Here is a 22,237-nt window from a genome sequence, read left to right on the forward strand (position 1 = left end):
TATCCATGACACTTTTTAAGGAAAGCAGCTACTGTTATTCTTTGTCACAACGTTTTTTAGCTACTTCTTGCTCCTTCATTGGGTGAGGGGCTGTCGGGTAGTCTAGTGGTTAAAGCGTTCGCTCGTCACACTGAAGACCCGGGTTCGATTCCGGACATGGGTACAATGTGTGAAGTCCATTTCTGGTGTCCCCCGAGGTGATATTAGTGGAATATTGCTAAAAGCGGCGTAAAACAATACTCACTCACTCACTCCATTACTGCTTAACTGGGAAACTCACTCACTCACTCACTCACTCACTCACTCACTCACTCACTCACTCACTCACTCACTCACTCACTCACCCACGCACTACTCACTCACTCCATTACTGCTTAACTGGGAAACTCACTCACTCACTCACTCACTCACTCACTCACTCACTCACTCACCGGGTGAATGCCCTGTAAGGGAATAGAGTACTGTATTTAAATATGAATCGTGATGTTTACACAACAGATAACAAAATAATGACGAAGCCGATGACATAGGATTTATGTACAAAGATAACAATATCATGACAAGGCCAGTCAGAATAAAGAATAAAAGAAGTTACTATCCATAAAAAGTGTCATGTATTCATGTTCTCCCAACTTCTAAATGCCTAGCAAGGCCAAGCATGTCTAGACTCACCGTCATACATGCATGTACATCTCTCAATGTCCGTGTTGTAGGCTGCCAGTGTGATAGGTGACTTGATCACCAACATGGACAGATTTGAACCCCGCAACGCCTACCTCTACTGCAACATGGCCCAAGTGTTTGTCCGCCTGGTAGGTTCCACCAGTAGCGCTAAGACTTAGCACTAAAACTTTGATACAGCTTCAATCTTATGTGATTTCTGACGCGTGAAGATCCGGGGTAGAATAGATCTTCAGCAACCCATGGTTGCCGTAAAAGGCACTAGGATTGTTGTAAGAGGCAAATCACGGGATCGGGTGGTCAGGCTCGCTGACTTGGTTGATGCATGTTACATATCCCAATTGTGTGGATCGATGTTCATGATGTCAATCACTGGATTGTCTGGTCCGGACTCAATTATTTACCGACCGCCGTCATATAGTTGGAATATTGCTGAGTGCGGCATAAAACAACAAACAAACAAACCAATGTGATTTGCAGCCTTAAGGTCAGTTTCAATTATTTATTGAAACACTGATTTAAGAAAGCATGGTCAAGGCTGTGCAAAATTTGTTTTCAAATTCTACTGTTGATGTTGATTGTTGTGTAACGCCACACACTATCTACCTGAGGAACGCCTGGCCAGCATTATCATTGGCAGAAGCCCTCAGTCTGTTCAACTGCCCTCCTTCGCTGCATAGCTAATAGCAGACCTCAGGCTTCTCCAAATGATAATGCCCGGAATAATATTGCTACCCTTATACCCATAACATTACTTCTGACATGCTGTGGCATATCTGAATCCTGTTCCCAGCGACATCAGACTGGTTCCCGGCCTGTTTCGGGGGCACAGGTGGCCCAGTCATCAAAGGTGCAGAGTTTTGTCCCTTAGGATGCCAGAAACCTATGATTGTGAATTCAAATGCTGGTTCTCCTTGATTATGTTTCTAGTTTTTCAGCACCATACCCGTGCGCATGGCTTTCACCAAAGTGGTAAATGTCTAAGACCTGCATCACTTCAGGCTTTCCTCCCACATTAAGCTGACATGCCGGGATATTACTGGAATATTTTTAAAGGCTGCGTCAAACCGAACTCGCTGACTCCCTGCCTGTTTCAGAGCGGGCGTAATGCACTAGTTCTGCAGCAGTGCCACACACTGACAGAGAGAGCTGTAAGTATGGAGGGGAACAATGCGGATTATGTGAACGAGATGGGGTACCAGCTGCTGCTGCAGGGCAAGGTGAAGGAGGCCATGAAGTGTTACCGGAACGCCATGAAGCTGGATGAGACCAGCGTTGCTGCCCTCACAGGTAGGTCAGCCTACAATCTCATTAAAATCAGATTTTAGTTCTCGCTATCGCTTAAACAAAGATCTGAGGACATCCCATTACGGGTCACGTCAGCCCGACCTTGCGCGAATTTTGACTGACCAATGGAAGGACTGACAACAAGTGAACATTAGCCAATCAGAAGGCAGCTTTCTCGTGCTTTACGGCACTGATTTCAAATTGGCGACTACGCTTCAAAACATATTTTGATAATTCTCGACTAAAAGTTTGAAACCTGAACAAAAGAACATTCTGGAATGGCAAATATATGGTTTAGATTGTATGGATTCAGTCGTTAAACCCGTAACTATCATTCGGAATACCCCGTGTTAAAGTTTTTCGAGATTGCATGATTAGAAATCACATTCCGACTGTCACTTTCATGATCTGGTAAGCGACGCTCTGATTGGTCGGATGAAAGGTCATTCTGACGTGACCCCTCGTGGGATGTCCTCAGATCTTTGTTTAGCGGTAGCGAGAACCAAGATCTGATTTTAATGAGAAAGGTCAGCCTCATAAAACTTGTATTGTCAGTTTGTTTGTTGTTTAACGCCGCACTCAGCAATATTCCTGCTATATGACGGTGGTCTGTAAATAAATAAATCTGGACCAGATGATAATTGCTGTCCAGTGATTGACATCATGAGCATCGATCCACGTATTTGGGATACGATGGCATGCATCAACCAAGTCAGTGATCCTGACCACCCGATCCCATTAGTGGCCTTATACGACAAGCATAGTTGCTTTTTACAGCAAGCATGCGTTGCTGAAGACTATTCTACCCCGGATCTTCACGAGTCTCATAGAACTTGTAGTAGAATATACAGGTATCATGCACATGCGAATAAAGAAGTTGTTGTCCATACTTTGTGTCAACTTTGTAATACACCAACTTCTAAGCAATGCCACTCAAACAAATCATGGACATGCACAGATATGAGTTCTTGTTGTTGTTTGTTGTTTAACGCATCACTCAGCAATATTCCAGCTACATGATGGCGGTCTGTAAATAATCGAGTCTGGACCAGACAATTCAGTGATCAACCAAGTCACCGAGCCTGACCACCCGATCCCGTTAGTCGCCTCTTATGACAAGCACAGTATAAAGTACACGTAAACAATATGTTTACCTACCCGCATGGAAGTGTCAGCATGTTGAGGTACAGAATGTGTCCCTCCCTGCAGGTATTATCCGGTGTCAGCTGATCGAGAACCATGTCGAGGAAGCTGCCCAGCAGCTGGAGTTCCTCAATGAGATTCAACAGAGTATAGGAAGATCACCGGTAAGCTTTTAGTAACCCTGGACTGACATACCACAATTTGAGTTGTGTCCCTTTATTGTGCCAGGAATTGCTGATGGTTGGATTGAATCCAAAATTTGTGTTTATTAGGATCTTCAGTTTGTCAATGTTCAAAAGAAAAATGCAATTTCAATAACAAACAAGCTTTTTAGAGGGCAAATATATCGGGGTTCATAAAAATCATATATGCTCAAGGGTCACGAGACAACAGTGTATTGTTTCCGTCGTCCAGACTGTATTTCTGATGGCATTCGAATCTTATTGTGACGTTAGTCAGAATGATGTCACACTAGAAACAACGATGTAGCTGAAGATTGTTGACGTCCTACAACATGTTGTGATTCCGCCGCTGTTGCGTCTTGTTGTCCATATTGGTAAACACTAATATTTGTCTCTGTACGTAGACATCTTCTTCGGTACTAAATAGAACATTATATGAGGATACATGTCATACTATGTTTACGACACACTTGCCCAAATTCCAGTATTTAGACACTCATAACGTAAACATAGTATGACATGAACACTCATATAATATCCTCTATATATTTATGCACATTCACAACCTGTGTGACTTCAGATGTTTTTACACATGAAGCTGTAAGCTGTTATGGAACAAATACATTTTCACAGTAAAAGCAAACTTTGTTCCAGGAATTGGCCTACTTGAGTTCGGTTCTGGCTAGGAAGAAGAACAAAGGCCCAGAGAAAGTGATGGAGCTTCTCAATGAGTGTATAGAGTTGCATTTCTCAGCACTCAAGGTAGGCTACAGGAAGCTGTCTGTCTTCTTCTCAGTTGTTTCGGGAGAAATTTGTTGATTTTTACATCGCACTTTTAGAACTTGTTGGGATTGTGGGACAGGGCCCTATTCCACAAAGTAATCTTAGCGCTTAGGCGATCGTAACTCCCATACTTTAACATAGGCTTACAAGTTGCAGTGCTAAGACGATCATAACTGCCATACTTTAGCATAGGTTTACAAGTTGCAGCGCTTAGGCGATCATAACTCCCATACTTTAACATAGGCTTACAAGTTGCAGTGCTTAGACGATCATAACTGCCATACTTTAACATAGGCTTGCAAGTTGCAGCGCTAAGACGATCATAACTGCCATACTTTAACATAGACTTACAAGTTGCAGCGCTTAGACGATGATAACTGCCATACTTTAACATAGGTTTACAAGTCGCAGTGCTAAGACGATGATAACTGCCATACTTTAACATAGGCATGATAGGCTTACAAGTCGCAGTGCTAAGACGATCATAACTGCCATACTTTAACATAGACTTGCAAGTCGCAGCGTAAGATTTTTTTTGTGGAACTGGGCCCTGAACAGGTTTGTCTGGCTGGTTGTGTGTCTTCTTACCCCTATGGTGTGTATCGTTGCTCATGATATCAGTCACTGGTTTGTCTGACCAAGACTCAACTATTTACAAGGCTTCATGACATGGCTGTTATGTTGTCGACTGTGGCATATAAAACCCCATGATTGACCTGAATCTATATTTGTTTGAATGTCAGGGACTCTCAGTGGTAATTGTTGGGTTTCCAAGGTACGAACATAGTCGACCCAGGCTTGCACGACATCTGTCACACTTCATGTGATATACATGTGTATGATGCTATAGTTTGTGTCGGGACTGGTTGATGTGCATCCTGTGATTGTCTTCCTCCAGGGCCTGCCACTGGGTGTCCAGTACTACCTCCTGCTGAACCCCGACTTCCTCCTCGAGGTCATCAAGGACTACCTCCAGTATGCTCCCCAAACGGTAGGCGCCAGCAGTGTCACTAAACATTAAAGTTATTATCCCCCGCTCGAAGTGCTGTCGTCCGTCCGTCAGATTTCGTTTCTGGAGCAGAACTAATAAACCAGGACAGATATTTTAACCAAACATGGCACATAGATAGATCTAGTGGTGAACTGGTGCCTTTTGATAGTTTGGGATTTTTAAAACAATTATTTTTCAAGTTTCCATGGCAACGACTTTGACTTGGCGTTATTGGTGGGGGATATGAGTACATTTTGTGTATTTCATACTTGTTCATGATTTATGTAATGATAGGCGTCTTCCTAACGTCATTGTCACAGAAACACTTGCAAATATACATGACTTTATATCCGTGTTTACACGTGGAATAATTCAGTTTTCTATGTGTGTAGAGAGCCATACATGTATCGTCACCATGGTAGTGTTATACAGGAATGATGTTTCACCATCATGACTATGTTGCAGCCTATAGTGACTGGTCAGCCCATCAACCCAGTGCTGAGGAGGTGTCACCAAGTGCTGGACCCACTCACCAGGGCAATCCCTGGCCTCATGGAGGCGGTGTATCTCATTGGCAAGGTCAAGTTCCTCGCAGGTTGGTGCTTTCCCAGTCTTCCTCTTGACCTGAAGCCCTCGTTACACTATCAAACACTTTGATTAAAAATTGGTGCCTTCAATGCTCTTCTCCAAGAGTTGGATAGATGTCAGCTATCTGAGAATGAACAAGGAAATATTCAGGATTCTTCTTGAAAAGGCTGGACACAAGACTAAGGCTTTCTTGCATTCTGAGTGGCTAAATTACATCAAAGTTTGTTCAAAGTTATGATGAGAAATAGGATCGGTTTCTATTCCCTCAAAGACTGTCAAAAACAATATAGTACACTATCAAAAAAAAAATTGGACTTTCACCAAGTTTTTGATAGTGTAAAGCTCCTGTTAGATACAGGCTGTTCTGCAGCCAAGTAATTGGGGAGACAGGAACATATAGAATGAGTATGCACCTCAAACAGTTGGTTCATTGGATTACCATGTAGCCAATTAGCAATGGATGAATTCCTTATTCATGGTGGGAAAGGAAAACTCTAAACTCCTTCTGACTTCTATAGCATTATGTATGCCTCTCAACATGCCATTAAACAGCCATGTGTGCTTGTCGACTCGGCGATTGAGACACACAGACAGACTCGCTACGTCGCATACAAAGTTAGTTCTAGCAACTTGTGATACCGGTAGTTGCGTATCTTGGGTATGTTGAAACGAAAAGCCATGGAGATAGGTAAACTGATTCATCATCATCAAAACCAAAATCAAGGGCAATAAAAGATCGACTTTGTGATAAAGACACCATTTTGTGTCAATCTGGCTAGGGACGAGTACATAGTGGTGATATTTCCACACAATTTGGTGAACGGGGACAAACGTTTCACACTACCCATACAAGACACATCTTCCCGAGGCAAGGAAGTTAACTGACTGTAAAAGTCCATTTTCCACGCTTGCTGAACTAGGCTGGAATTCCAGGTTACTTTTTGGCTGGACTAACTCGTCTGCATAGTCCAATCAAAATTGTGTAACAAACTAGACATCCGGTTCGTAAACAACATGGATTTCAACGTGCAAATTTCGGTCGACTACAGGATTTTCAGAGCATGTGTATGTCAACTTGGCGTTGACAAATATTTTGCAAATTTTTTAAGCTTTTAATCAAGGTGTTCAAGTGATTTGATGCACTTCACAGGGTAAGACCCATCTTATGACAATACAGATCTTGATTATCGATCAGATCTTCTTGACTGGGCGCCACCATTTGTTTGAAGAAAGTGCAAGTGATATGAGAGGTGGAATCTGATTGGTCAGCTGGAGGGACATAGAAGGGACATAACTCGTAATAGCCACTTGTGGTGCTATGATTAAGCCTGGAAATTTGAGCCTAGTTCAGCAAGGGTAGAAACTGGACTTTTATAGTCAGTTGATGCCCTTGCCTCGGGAAGATGCATGCTGTCAGTAGATCATATAAATAGAGATATGAAGGGAGTTGTTGGTCATGTTGGTGCTGTTGTTGCTATTGTTGATGTTGTGATTATTGTTCCAGGAGACATAGACGCAGCTCAGGCCACGTTACAGCACTGCCTGGACCAGGATGCCACCTTCTCCGACGCCCACATCCTCATGGCTCAGGTAGACATTGCCCCCAGCTGGGAACAGCACAGGGGGCTGCAGGGGGGAATAGATCCCCAGTACCACCTCTCGTTGTAAGGGCTGACTCACCAGATTTGTAGATCACAGTGTATAACCTGACACATCATGGCGCTGTGCCACAACATAGACAGACCGATGCCCAGGCTGTCAACTCCGCTTGCTGGCCCAGACCAAAATATTTTCAGTACAATTATTAACCAGATCGGCTTGTCAGTGTGCATTAAGTTTGTATTCTCAGCTCCCTGAGGAGTATTTCATGTAATGTATCATTATATTAGGAATCAGTGAGCCAAGCTGCCTGGCAATCTGCTATAAAAGAGATTGGGTAAAGGGTTTCTCCTTAAACAGTTCAAAATTAAAGGGTGTCAGTGAGGTTTGCTCCCATAGTATGTGAACCTGGGGCCCCCTAAATCTTGAACATTCGACATGAAGGCAATAGAAAGGACCCCTTGAAAATTCATGCTTAATTTCGGTCACTGATAAAGTAACATAAATTTGTTTGAATATCTTTAATTAGAAAGTATATGCCCCCGTGAAGAACCGTGTAAGAATTGGTCTTCAGCATCCCATGCTTGTCATAAGAGGCAACTAACGGGATCGAGTGGTTACATGTGCTGACTTGTTTGATGCATGTCATCATATCCCAATTGCATAGACCATTATGTAAACAGTGGATTGTCTCGTCTAGATTTGATTATTTTATCGACCTCCGTCACATAGGAATATTGTGGAGCCCAGAGTTTAACAACAAACAAACAAACAAAGAGAAAGTGGATGATTATTAATACTGTGCATGAGTCTGTGTGCATCGGTTGTAAGACATATGTTATTGTATATTACAGATCCATCTTCACCAGGACAACTTCAAGCTTGCCAACCAGTCCCTGGAAGTGGGGCTCAGCTACAACTTTGAGGTACAGACTTCCACTCATCATGTTGTATGTTGCTACACAGGTGGACAAGTTATCTTTCAACGTTGTCTGGATGTCCCAAAGTTTGATGAAATCAGTCTAAAGTCATGAAACTTGGCTCTTGCATATAGACTTGTTTGTCCTACTTCTTTTTTTTGTGGAATTCGTGGAATGAATTCTGTTTGACAGCATGGGAAGTTATTTGCTCAGTTTACTTCAGATGTAATACATGGTAATGAGTTTGGGAACATGGTTTCTGACATGGTTATCTACACATGGTTATTGACACATGCTCATTGACACATGGTTTCTGGCACATGGTTATCTACACATGCTTATTGACACATGGTTACTGACACATGGCTATTGACACATGGTTATCTACACATGCTTATGGAAACATGGTTATTGACACATGGTTACTGACACATGGCTATTGACACATGGTTATCTACACATGCTTATGGAAACATGGTTATTGACACATGGTTACTGACACATGGCTATTGACTCATGGTTACTGACATGGCTATTGACTCATGGTTACTGACACATGGCTATTGACTCATGGTTCTTGACACATGATTACTGACACATGGTTACTGACATGGCTATTGACTCATGGTTCTTGAGACATGGTTACTGACACATGGCTATTGACTCATGGTTCTTGACACATGGTTACTGACACATGGCTGTTGACACCTGGTTATTGACACATGCTTATTGACACATGCTTATTGACACATGGTTATCTACACATGCTTATTGACACATGCTTATTGACACATGGTTACTGACACATGGCTATTGACACATGGTTTCTGACACATGGTTATCTACACATTCTTATTGACACATGGTTACTGACACATGGCTATTGACACATGGTTATCTACACATGCTTATGGAAACATGGTTATTGACACATGGTTACTGACACATGGCTATTGACTCATGGTTACTGACAAGGCTATTGACTCTTGGTTCTTGACACATGGTTACTGACACATGGCTATTGACTCATGGTTCTTGACACATGATTACTGACACATGGTTACTGACATGGCTATTGACTCATGGTTCTTGAGACATGGTTACTGACACATGGCTATTGACTCATGGTTCTTGACACATGGCTACTGACACATGGCTATTGGCACATGGTTTTGGAAACATGGTTATTGACACATGGATACTGACACATGGCTGTTGACACCTGGTTATTGACACATGGATACTGACACATGCCTATTGACACATGATTATTGACACATGGTTATCAACAATGGCAACTGACACATGGCTATTGATACATGGTTACTGACACATGGCTATTGAAACAGGGTTATCAACAATGGCTACTGACACATTGCTATTGACACATGGTTATCAACAATGGCTACTGACACATGGCTATTGACTGATAGTTATCAACAATGGCTACTGACACCTGGCTATCAACACATGGTTATCAACAATGGCTACTGACACATGGTTATTGATACATGGCTTTCAACACATGGTTATCAACAATGGCTACTGACACATGGTTATTGATACATGGCTACTGACACATGGTTATCAACACATAGCTACAGTCACACTGCTGTGTTGAAGCCAATCTTGACAAAGTGGATGTTCTTAGTGTGACCTGGTGTGTGATGCTGTATGTTGCTAGGTTCGAGACCACCCTTTGTACAACCTGATCAAAGCCCGCATCCTCAAGAAGCAGGGAGATCACACAGAGGCTGTCAAGACACTACAGATGGCCATGATTCTTCCGGGGGTCAAAACAACAGGTAGATCTTCAGTTGAGAATAATCAGAATAAAATACTTGTATAGATATGATGAATTTTGTGTTAACTGCCACAAGTGAATGTATCTCCCATGTCAATGTCATGGACTTACAGGGCGATCAGGTAGCCTAGTGGTTAAAGTGTTCGCTAGTCATGCTGAAGGCCTGGGTTCAATTCCCCTCATGGGAACACTGTGTGAAGACTACTTGTGTCCCACGCCATGATATTGCTGGAATATTGCTAAAAGCGATGTAAATACGCTCGCTCACTCGCTCAATCACTCACTCAACCACTCAACCACTCTCTCAATCACTCAATCAACCACTCAACCACCCACCCACCCATTCACTCACTCACTCACTCAACCACTCAACCACTCAACCACTCACTCAACCACTCACTCAACCACTCAACCACTCAACCACCCAGGGATTCAAAGGTAGGGTAGGTGCGATTAAACCATTCTGACTTAGTGGTCAGAATATGTGACTTGACCTGATGGTGTGTCATCTAGCCTTGATGTTCATACTATCAACCACTGGTTTGCCTTATTTGCATATAGACTATCATGATGTACCTTGAACATTGCTGACTTCAGGGTTCAGCAAGATGCACTTGAAGTTGTTTGTTTCCAGCCTTAAACTCCTGTAGATGTCATTGTGTTGGTAATGAAGAGATCATGCTACTGTGTTTTCAATGTAGAGCTAGGTTACCTGAAGATTTTACCATGCTAATGAATTTGGAACCAAATGCTCAGCCTGTGGTTTCAAGTGTTTATTTTCAGCATTTGACATCTAATGTAGCTGTGTTTGTTACAGTAACCAGTAACAAAGCAACTCACCAAGCAATATTTCATATTCTGACTCGTATTGACCACACACTATCTGTCTGTTGCAGGCAAAAGCCAATCAGCAAAGAAGGTCAAGGCTCAGCAGATCAGTGTCAATGACAGAGTGTCTGTTTTCCTGGAGCTTGCTGAAGCTCACCGACTTCTCGGAGAACAGGTGGGCCTCATTCCTTCCTGTCTTCGTCATGTGTACTGATGCATTGTAATCTCGAGGAATAGGTCTTCAGCAACCCATGCTTGCCGTAAAAGGCAACTATGCTTGTCGTAAAAGGCAACTATGCTTGTCGTAAGTGGCGACTAACGGGATCGGGTGGTCAGGCTCTCGTGTCATCATATCCCAATTGCTTGGATCGATGCTGGTGATGTCAATCACTGGATTGTGTGGTCCAGATTCAATTATTTACAGACCATCGTCATATCGCTGGAATATTGCTGAGTGCGGCGTTAAACAACATACCAACCGTCCAACTCATTATATCTCGTACACCCCACTAGGATCATTTGTAACTCAATCTTCTGAAGCAACAATCCAAATCAGTGATGTTCAGGAATCACACAGTGCATGGCAATGTTTACTCCAGAGAAATGTTGAAGTAACATTTTTTGTTAAGTTTTGTAAGTGTATCCTTCAAACAAGTAAACATTCTTTGACATAATATTAAAAACGCACAAGTTTATGTGTTGGCCCCAGTTGGTACAATGTGTGAAAATGATTTCTGATTCCCCTGACATGATATGGTTTGAATATTGGCCAAACACAGCATAAAACACTACTCACTCACTCACTGTCTGACATAACTGAGATACTCTTTTATTATTCTTCATTCAGCACGAAGCGGCGAAGGTGATGCAGGATGCCATCAACGAGTTCCAAGGAACAGCGGAGGAAGTGAGGATTGCCATCGCTAACGCTGACCTGTCCCTGGCACGTGGGGACATAGAGCTGGCACTGGGCATGCTCAGAAACATCACGCCAGATCAGCCGTACTTTGTGCAGGCCAGGGAGAAGATGGCCGACATATATCTCAACCACAGGAAGGACAAGCGGCTGTATGCAAGCTGTTACAGGTTGGTTTGCTTAACGGGTGCCATGGGAACCCATCTTCCTGAGGCAAAGGTGTTTATTGAGTGTAAAAGTCCAGTTTCCACCTTTGATGAACTAAGTTGGACTAACGAGTCTATGCACAGTCCAGGCAAAATTGCATTATGAACGAGACATCCAACTCGTAAACAACATGAATTTCAACATGCAAATTTCAGTCGCCTCCAGGATTTACAAAGCATGTGTACCAACAACTGGGCATTGATTGACATTTTGCAAATCTTTTCATGTTTTTAGTCAAGGTGCTCAAGTGATTTTATGTACTTCGCAGGGGTATAACAATATTGATCTCGATTATCGATCCGATCGTCTTGAATGGGCACCACCATTTTGTTTGAAGCAAATGGATGTAATATGAGAGATGGAGTCTGAATCCTGGAAATTTCAGCCTAGTTCGGCAAGGGTGGAAACTGGATTTTATTGTCAGTTAACTCCTTTGCCTTGGGAAGATGTGGGAACCTGGGTAAGAAAAGGTCCACAGCACTATTCTGCTTGTCGTACAGGGTGACTAAACTACCCTGATGGAATCTGTCTCATAATATCAATCACTGGATTAGTGAGAAATTGCTCCAAGTATCGATCACTGGATTGCTGGTCCATTATTTACAGGCTGCTGTGATGTAGCTGGAATATTGCTGACAGCAACATAAACATGTTCTTGGAATGATTATCTGGGCCTGAACACATCACTTTAGCCCCCTTTGAGTATCTGGTTTAGAATAGGTCTTCAGCAACCCATGCATGCCCTAAGCATGCTAAGAGTCGACTATGCATGTCGTAAGAGGCGACTAGCGGGATCGGGTGGTCAGGCTTGCTGACTTGGTTGATGCATGTCATCGTATCCCAATTTGTTGGATCAGTGCCCATGACATCAATCACTGGATCATCTGGTCTAGATTCGATTATTTACAGACCACCGTCATAAAGCAGGTATATTGCTGAGTGCGGCGTTAAACAACAAATAAACATACATCATTTTAGAGTTTAATTGTTTAAGTGTTGCTTTTGTTTGCTGCTAATGCTGCATGTGATGTGTTCTTCAACTAACCACTAGATCAGGTCGTCATGTCCCTTTCAATCTACATGTCGACCAATACCTCTGTTTCAGGGAACTGGTGGACAAGTACCCCAGTCCACACACCTGCTTGTTGCTAGGCGACGCCTACATGAGTATACAGGAGGTGAGTCCAACAGTCTTGTATGTAGAAGGTCCCCAAATCGGGTATCGATACTATTTTCACTGTATCCCCACATAACTTTTTTCCAGGCTCACTTCTTTTCAACAGTTTTTTAAACAATATGTAACCACACGCTTAATGACATAATCAAGGTTGATGTTACAAAGCTAACTTAAGACATCAAAGCTAAAAAGGTAAGATCTTTATTAAGTGACGAAAACATACATGAAAACTTACTCTTTCACTAATGCACATTTTAATCAAACTTGTTTTGAGGCTAGTTTCGGCTGCTGTTCTAAACTTCCTGTCTGTAATGTCATGTGACTGATCGGGGCGGTTGGGTAGCCTAGTGGTTAAAGCGTTTGCTCGTGACACCAAAGACCCGGGTTCGATTCCTGACATGGGTACAATGTGTGAAGCCCATTTCTGGTGTCCCCTGCCGTGATATTGCTGGAATATTGCTAAATGTGGCGTAAAACCATACTCACTCACACATGTGACTGATCGTGTTTCACATCTGTCTTTAACTTGACTGTCATGGAGGGGCTCGAAATCAGGTGACTGTTACAAGATGGCACCTGATTGACTCGTCTCGTTTGGCGAAGCATTATCAGGATTATATTGACAAGATGTTGTCATTTTGACTATCCACTTGTAGACAGAATTAAATGTTCTCAAAGGTAAGCCTTAATCTTAGTGTATTTTACTTGTTATTGTTTGATTGTTATTAGACACGTAATGAGAAATACTTCTTAGGGGCTCAAAAACACAGTACACAAGGATATGAGCACCCTGCTCCATGAAGCACCTATGACCAACTTTTAGATCAGTCTCTAAGTAATCTCTGTTCGTGACCGGTATTTTTGCATCCATTTTCAGATCTTTTTACAGTAAACACAAAAGTTTTGATAGAATTTGTAACTGCCTAGAAACTATTATGAAAAACATTTTAGTTTCATGGACGTTTGAACTAATTCTGTTCTCTGCCGCTGGATCTCTGACAACAAATCTAACTTGTGTAAGGTTGATTTTCTAAGTGCCCAGGGTGCTTATTACAGCAAATATGGTAGGCATATATACCCAGTATCACAGGCATGTTATACAAAGTGACTACCAGGTTATAAGACGTCCACAGTTGATGCTGATTTTGGGTAGTCCTCCATAGATGAATCCTTTGAAAGAAATGATAACAGAAATATAATTTTCGTTTAATGGCATTTGGAAGTCGTCACCAAAGGAGACAAGTTTGACTTTGGGTTTTCAGCTTCTGTGCTCTTTCAGTGTGATGTTTTGGTACCATGGTACAGGCTCTAGTAGGATCGTCAAGCAAGATCTTTATTGAAGCAGTGTTTGATGAATTTGATATGTCAACATTCACAAAATATGGGATGATGTTTACTGGAATGAGATAATTTCCTAGCCAATTTGGTCTGTGTATTCACAGGTTCCCACATGTGAAATTCAAATTTTTCTTAAGCCACCAAAGTATTTGTTGTCTTTTGCATTTGTTGTAGGACCCGTGAAGATCCGGGATAGAATAGATCTTCAGTAACCCATGCTTGCCGTAAGAGGCGACTATGGTCGTCATAAGAGGCAACTAATGGGATTGGGTGGTCAGACTCACGGACTTTTTTTATGCATGCATCCCAATTGCGTGGATCAATGCTCACGGTGTCAATCACTGGATTGTCTGGTCCAGACTGGATTATTTACAGACCGCCGTCATATAACTGGAATATTGCTGCGTGCGGCAATAAACAACAAACAAAGAAAAAAAAATGGAATGAGATAATGTCTATGCCAATTTTGTCTGTGTATTCTCACGTTCTCATATTTGAAATTTGTATAATACAAAACAACCACAGTAATTGTTGATTGCTGCATGCATCTGTTGCAGCCTGAGAAAGCCATTGAGGTGTATGAGTCTGCCCTGAAGAAGAACCCTCGAGATGCTGCCCTGGCCAGCAAGATCGGTCAGGCGCTGGTCAAGACGCACAACTATGGCAAGGTAAAGACTGGTGTTTCTTAGGCCAGTGGGTAGCCTAGTTGTTTAAGCATTAGCTCTTCTCTCCAAAGATCTTGGTTCTGTTTCAAATGATAGCCATTTTTGTCCCTAATGTCCTGGAATATTGTGAAAACCAGCATCCTACTGGGTACTGCTGTAGATCTCACTTTGTTGACTGCCTCAGTGGTCTTGTGGATAGAGGTCCATGAGAGCAGAAGGTCCCCGGCAGTTTTATTCCAAAAGAAGGGACCGCCTCCGGTACTTGTTGTTACCTTGTTTGGCGCTCGGCATAAAGGGGCTAAAACAAGGACTGGTCGGCTCGGAGTCAGTATACTGTGTCTGAGTGGGGTATTTCATGTTAAACTGCAACATGGTATCTCAGTGAGCTAGCACGATAAATCGGCATCAGTCCAGACTAGTACAAGCAGCCACACACACACGTACATGCACATCGCTATATAAGTGCAATAATCTTGGATGCGACGTTAAACCCAATTTCACCTCACCTCACCTTATTCCAAAAGACTTTTAAGGAGGGTACTTCATGTTACCCTGTCTGCCGTTCGGGATTTAGGGGATAAAACAAGGACTGGTGAGCTAGGAGTCAGCATACTGTGTCTGAGTGGTGCATCCATGTTAAACTGTGGCATGTTGTCTCAGTCGGCTGGCACTATAAAACCAGCATTAGTCTGCCCTACTACAAGCAGCCACACACACACACATGCACATCTCTGTATAAGTGTAATAATCTTGAACAACAACTCCTCACCTCTACATGGGGGCACAGGTGGCCCAGTCGTCTAAGGCGCTGCGATTCGCTGTGCAGAGTTGCATCCCTTGGGCATACCAGAAACCTCCAACATTAAGCTGACACGCCGCGATATAACTGGAATACTGTTATAAGCGGCGTTAAACCAAACTCACTCACACACTCACCTCTACATGAGTGTGCTTTTCAAGCCTTGATATAGCTGGCTGTGCAAGAAATTCCATGCTGTTTGATGCAAGTAATATTGTCCATATTGTTCTTATTTTTCATAATTCATTATTGATTCTTATGCACCTTTGTCGTATCATACGATTTCCGGACCCCTGGTCGTATGTCATTGACTATGTGGATCAGGTGGTTGGGCTTGAGGACTTACTTGATTGAGTGTCATCCTCCCCGATGGCCTAGGACATTATTAAGCATTAAGCCAACGCCACGCCCAATATTTTTCTGCTAACCTAATATGACACCGAATACGGAAACTAAAGACACCTTAATGAATTTATTATGCCGAAAAGTTTACACTATTTGGTATCTTTATTGCACATGTCATGTCAAAACGTAAAACCGGTACAAACAACAGGAGGAGTACATATGTTTCCGATACAATGCTTTAATGTAAACAAAAACGTTAACAATGGAAAATATAATGCACTTAATGTGAACATGGTGAATGTTTAAACAAGTATTATAGCCAAAATGGATAGAAGTTTCATAAAAATGCCCGCATGTTAACAGAAATCTGCGGGCAGCTGTAACTTGATAGCAGTCCGCTTTCCCCCAACGATGGGTTGCTAAGCAATCTATTCTATTGCTATGTGACGTCATTGGTGTCACATTTCTTGTTTGTGACGTCATCCTATATATTATGTTCTATGGCGTTGCTGTTTGTAACTCAGTGACCTCCGTTGTAAGCTTTTTTTCTCTATACTTTTTATTAATAAAGGCGCGAACGTGGTTTCTTAACTCTTTCATCACTGGCTGCCCCAGAGTTATGTCCCTTGAAACCCTGCAGTCCCTGACACTGACAAGGCCTGTACACTGGCCTCCCTGGCAGTATTATTGGAAAATCACACCATCATTTTTTATGCACTTTTTCTACCAGAAACTTGCTTTTAATATACATTTATCATATACCATTGTAAAGAGGATTAAGTATACTTTAATATTCTTTGTTGTTATTGTCTCTAACCTTTGTCATTATCTAATTACAGGTGTTTACAAGTGAAATAAAACTTGAAAACACTGAAAAAATGAAAACAGACAATGAATTTTGGCTCAAATTGTATTAAAAATCACAAAAATAAATCACAGATACAAGGTAAACATAACACAGTGGTCTTGTCATCTTGGACGGCACAGATAATCGCAGGTGTTACAGGTAAATTCTCTTCATGCACATCTGTAAACAAATAAACAAGTTTACAACTCTTGGTACTGACTTTGTTTTCTATACTGATGTCACATATTACTTATGATACACCTACAGCCTCTTAGGTAAACTTGTTAACGCAGGTAAACTCGTTAACACAGGTAAAAACAAATATTTGATTTATTTTGTTCTTTTTCAGGATTTGAAACAAAAATTAAGTATTTAAGTTTTTAAAAAGTAATTTATCACATTACCTGAACATTGAACCACAGCTACTATAAGAATGACATCACAGGGAAGATATCACAGATTGATCTGAAGAGGGAAAGATTGTAAAAGGACAGAAAGATTGTAAATTCAAGTTCTGCAAATATAAAAGTTGTGATAACATATTTACAATACACTGCTATTTACAACTGCATAATAAATTAAATCAGTACTTTATTAAATCAATTAATAAATAAATAATTTATACAGTTACTAAAATTTAAATTAAGATGTAAAAAACAAGAGAACAAACATGAATATAGAAATTAATTTTATTCAAATTGAGCGAAATATAAGGACATACGACAAACCGGCAAACTACAATTCGGATTGCGATTAGAAAAATAAATTAAAAAAAAAAGAAACAAATACGTCATGCCACTCACCTTTGTTGTTGTTGTGATCGCTCGTTCACGTGTAGGCTGCATTCTCATTCGTCGCACTGATAATCTGTTCAAACATAGAATCATTGTAAAACAGTTGGAAAAAATCAATAGCATGACTCTTCACTCACCGTGTCAATATATATATTCTTGAGTCCGGTCGCCTCTTCAAAATCCCTCATGTCTCCACTGTTGTGGTCCCTCTGCCACTCCCATTCTTGAAAGTTGGCGGGGGGGACACCTCGTCGAAACTGTCAAAATCTTCACCAAAATATTCGCGAAATTCCCTCTCCCCTTCGCTTAAATTATTCAATTCAAACACATTATTATTCCCGATAGAGTCATTGTTAATCATCTGATCGCTATCCGAATCGTAGTTGGCCGCCATTGCGCGCCAAAAAGACGGGGAAATTCCATAGAATGACGTGTCAATCACGTGTAGATCTCGTTTCCATATTTAGAACGAGATTACACACGAGAAAGGAAGTAGAAAGAGCGATTTTGTAAACACGCTCGCGCCGCCCGATTTATCGGGCAGCCGTGTGTGGGGCTTGGACAGTTCTCGCCTGATTTTTCGGGCAGCCGGGTACTGGGACACGGTTTATGCTGCCCGGGCAGTCGGGGCGAAAGGGTTAAACATGAATGTCTTTGCCCATCACAATTAATGATATTAAAACACAAAAGAGTGTCGAATAATGAATTTTCATGTGAAATATGTGAGGTGGGTGTTGCAAAATTCAAAATGGCTGTTACTACAGTATACGGTCTCATATTAGGTCAGTAGCAACCATCTTGGATTTTTACTGAGGTATACGGGCTCATGTGGGGTCAGCAGTTCTGCTCTCTGATTGGTCAATCTCGCTTTGAGGCATGATAATCCTCATTATATCAATCACTGGTTTGTCTAGTCCAGACATGTTTATATACAGGCAGCCGTTATATAGCTGGAATATTGAGTTTGAGTATGCCCTCTATTAATATTGTGTGATATATTGCAGGCCATCAACTACTATGAAGCGGCTCTCAAGTCAGGAGGCCAGGCGTTCCTCAGGTAGATAGTGTTTGCATTTACCAGTACAAGAAGAGTGAGTGAGTGTGATTTCAAATGAAGAGTGTGTGTTTGTATTTCTTGTGGGTAATCATGGGAAATTGATCTTTGATTTCTGCCTCAGTGTTTGCAGATTCTGGAGGATACAAACACAAATGTAATAATGTTTTCTTTATCCTCACTGTGTTGAAGTAGTGTCTTCAATATTGAAAACCGTCGCTGACCCCTGTCAGTATGGATTGTTGCTCATGCTATCAATCACTGGTCCTTCTGGTCCAGATACACATTATTACACCCCAGTGAATACCTGGGTTAGAAACTTGATCAGGTGGTCAGGTTCGCTGACTTCGTTGATGTCTTTGTATATCAATTGTGTAGATCAATGCTCATGATGTCATTCACTGGATTGTCTGGTTCAGACTCAATTACTTATAGACCACCAGCATGTAAATGTATTAATATTGCAGACTGTGGTGTTAAACAACAATCACTGGATTGTCTGGTCCAGACTCAATTACTTACAGACCACCAGCATATTAATGTATTAATGTAATGATATTGCAGAGTGTGGTGTTAAACAACAATCACTGGATTGTCTGGTTCAGACTCAATTACTTACAGACAACCAGCATATAAATGTAATAATATTGCAGAATGTGGTGTTAAACAACAATCACTGGATTGTCTGGTCCATACTTGATTATCTACAGACCAGGCCATTTAATGCCATCATATAGCTGGAACATTGCTGAGTGCGGTGTTAAAGAACAAACAAACAAACAAACAAACAAACAGCACATTTTTTCAGGCCATTATGATTATATTATTGGTGATTATTATTATTCATGTTTCTTTCACAGATACGACCTTGCAGAACTATTGCTCAAACTACGACAATACGATAAAGCTGAGAAAGTCCTGAGACAGGCACTGGACAATGAGGGCCAAGGTGAGCACGATTCCATACTCCACTTTCCCCTGAAGATACTGGGTAGAATAGGTCTTCAGCAACCCATGCTTGCCGTAAAAGGCGACTGTGCTTGTCGTAAAATGCGACTAACAGGATCGGGTGGTCAGACTCGCTGACTTAGTTGATGCATGTCATCATATCCCACTTGCGTGGATCAATGCTCATGATATCAATCACTGGATTGTCTGGTCCAGACTCAATTATTTAGCTGGAATATTGCTGAGTGCGGCGTTAAACAAAAAAATCAAGCAAGCAAGCATACTCCACTTCTTTTGTACACTATTGAATATCTTAATGACTTCCTTTTAACATTTTATTGTACCTTCTTCAGGTGTTGAATTCTGATCTAGATCTTAGGCAAACATGTTGTAGCATATTTGTTTCGACCCTTTTCCCTCACTGACTCATGTTTTGTGAACTGCAGACCTGGACACACTGATCGAACACACCAGGTACCTGGTACTCTTGGCCAAGGTGTACCAGAAGAATGACAGGATGGAGGAAGCTCTGGAGACACTCAACAAAGGCAGGGACATGCAAGCCAGGTGGGAGACTGCATCACATGACCATTGTAGTTTTGCATCACATGACCATTGTATTTTTTTTTTTTTTTTTTTTTTTTTTTTTTCCCGTTCACCTGCTACAATTATAATTGTATATAACACAATGATTGTAGTTTGTGTACAAGTTGGGACATGGGTGGCCCAGTTGTCTAACACACCACAGTTCGCTGTGCAGAGTTGCGTCCCTTGGGCACACCATGAACGTATGATTGTGGGTTCGAATCCCGGTTCGCCCTGATTATGTTTCTAGGTTGACAGTACCATACCCGTGCTCATTGGTTTCACCAAAGTGGTAAACATCTGAGACCTGCATCACTTTGGGCTTTCCTCCCACATTCAGCTGACACGCAGCGATATAACTGGAATACTGTTAAAAGCGGCGTTAAATCCAACTCACTCACTCACTCACTCAACATGCTACTGGGTTTCACCAAAGTGGTAAACGTCAGAGAACAGCATTTCGGGCTTTCCTCCCACAATACGCTGACATGACGTGATATAACTTGAGTACTGTTCAAAGTTGAATTAAACCCAACTCATTCACTCACTCACTCACGCAGTTTTATTGTATGCATGAACATTTGGAAGAGAATTATAGATGGCAACTTCCTTATTATGAGGAACACAACTTTTCAGAATATATGCTTACTCCTTCATCAGGTGAATGAATGCTATGCTTACTTACCTACTTACTTTGGAGATTTAACGTGCGCTTTCCGACTGATGCGTATTTCGCACACGGCCCCGGCCAGGCCATTTAATGTGTTTCCGAAAGGGGCGAAAGTTGTCTGTTCAGCCCAAGAGGGGGCTTTAGGGGTTGCTTATATAGAATTTGGGAATTTTGAGATTTGGAATAGATGCCGATAAATGCTATGAAGAAGAGAGCATATATATATGTACATATAAGAACAACAAAAGTAATACCGGTAAGATAACAAAGGTGGAAACTTAACAAGGGAAGTAAGGATAAGAATTTATGGATGAACAACTTCTTTGTTAGAATGAAGAGCGACGTTTCGGTGTAGGTTCTAACACCGTTATCACTTGCTTGAACCTACACCGAAATGTCCCTCTTAATTGTAATAAAGAAGTTGTTCATCCATAAATTCTTATCCTTACTTAGTACTCCAACTTCTAAATGCCGATCAAAGAAGTTAACAAGGGAAGCCAACTGACATTTGGCACTTTAAGGTGATTAGCAATGGACAATGGAAGCCATCACTTACTGGTATAGTAACGGTGATAGTTGATAGCGATGGACAACTGGAAGCCAGGGCTTTAGTTATCACTGATTGGTAACAGACAACAAACAATGGGCCAACAGGACACTGGGGGTAAGTAACAATTGCAATTGACAAATGGAAGCCAGCTGGATAATTACCACCGACACTTCTAAATGCCTTTCAAAGACTTGATTCATGAACATGTTATCCCCGTGAGCATGCTTGTCACTGTATATGTGTGCATTCCAGGGTGCTGAAGAGAGTTCAGATGGAACAACCGGATGGCTACTCGGCCCAGAAACAGCTTGCTGCAGAGTAAGACTTCCTAAATCTCAGATGTGATCAGATATAGGGCTTGCTATCGATACAGATCATAGAGATCGATAATCTTAACCAAATATCAATCAATTATCAATAAATATTGGAGAAGTAACTGAGCAAATATGAAAACAAGTCCGAAAGAAATCAACACACTTCATGCCCCTGGTGAGTGGCGACACATTTATGCATGGATTACTTGGTGGACGTTAGAG

At 41.6% G+C, this 22,237-nt stretch overlaps 1 protein-coding gene across 1 annotated transcript in view; it reads left to right on the top strand.

The window, feature by feature from the left end:
- The window catches only part of LOC139465812 (tetratricopeptide repeat protein 21B-like), a 60,369-nt gene that overhangs the window by 15,436 nt on the left and 22,696 nt on the right, over window positions 1-22,237 (top strand). Inside the window, exons 9-25 of the mRNA XM_071247746.1 lie at window positions 714-812; window positions 1,779-1,971; window positions 3,178-3,275; window positions 3,948-4,055; window positions 4,975-5,067; window positions 5,533-5,662; window positions 7,160-7,245; window positions 8,109-8,180; window positions 9,859-9,979; window positions 10,875-10,981; window positions 11,654-11,892; window positions 13,035-13,107; window positions 15,002-15,112; window positions 18,899-18,951; window positions 19,809-19,897; window positions 20,343-20,463; window positions 21,954-22,019. Coding sequence (XP_071103847.1) covers window positions 714-812; window positions 1,779-1,971; window positions 3,178-3,275; window positions 3,948-4,055; window positions 4,975-5,067; window positions 5,533-5,662; window positions 7,160-7,245; window positions 8,109-8,180; window positions 9,859-9,979; window positions 10,875-10,981; window positions 11,654-11,892; window positions 13,035-13,107; window positions 15,002-15,112; window positions 18,899-18,951; window positions 19,809-19,897; window positions 20,343-20,463; window positions 21,954-22,019 — 1,859 coding nt within the window. The remainder of the gene's footprint in view (window positions 1-713; window positions 813-1,778; window positions 1,972-3,177; window positions 3,276-3,947; window positions 4,056-4,974; window positions 5,068-5,532; window positions 5,663-7,159; window positions 7,246-8,108; window positions 8,181-9,858; window positions 9,980-10,874; window positions 10,982-11,653; window positions 11,893-13,034; window positions 13,108-15,001; window positions 15,113-18,898; window positions 18,952-19,808; window positions 19,898-20,342; window positions 20,464-21,953; window positions 22,020-22,237) is intronic.

The sequence above is a fragment of the Haliotis cracherodii genome, unplaced genomic scaffold (assembly GCF_022045235.1).
Source record: "Haliotis cracherodii isolate W230 unplaced genomic scaffold, xgHalCrac1.p SCAF_18, whole genome shotgun sequence".
In the NCBI taxonomy this organism is placed as follows: domain Eukaryota; kingdom Metazoa; phylum Mollusca; class Gastropoda; order Lepetellida; family Haliotidae; genus Haliotis; species Haliotis cracherodii.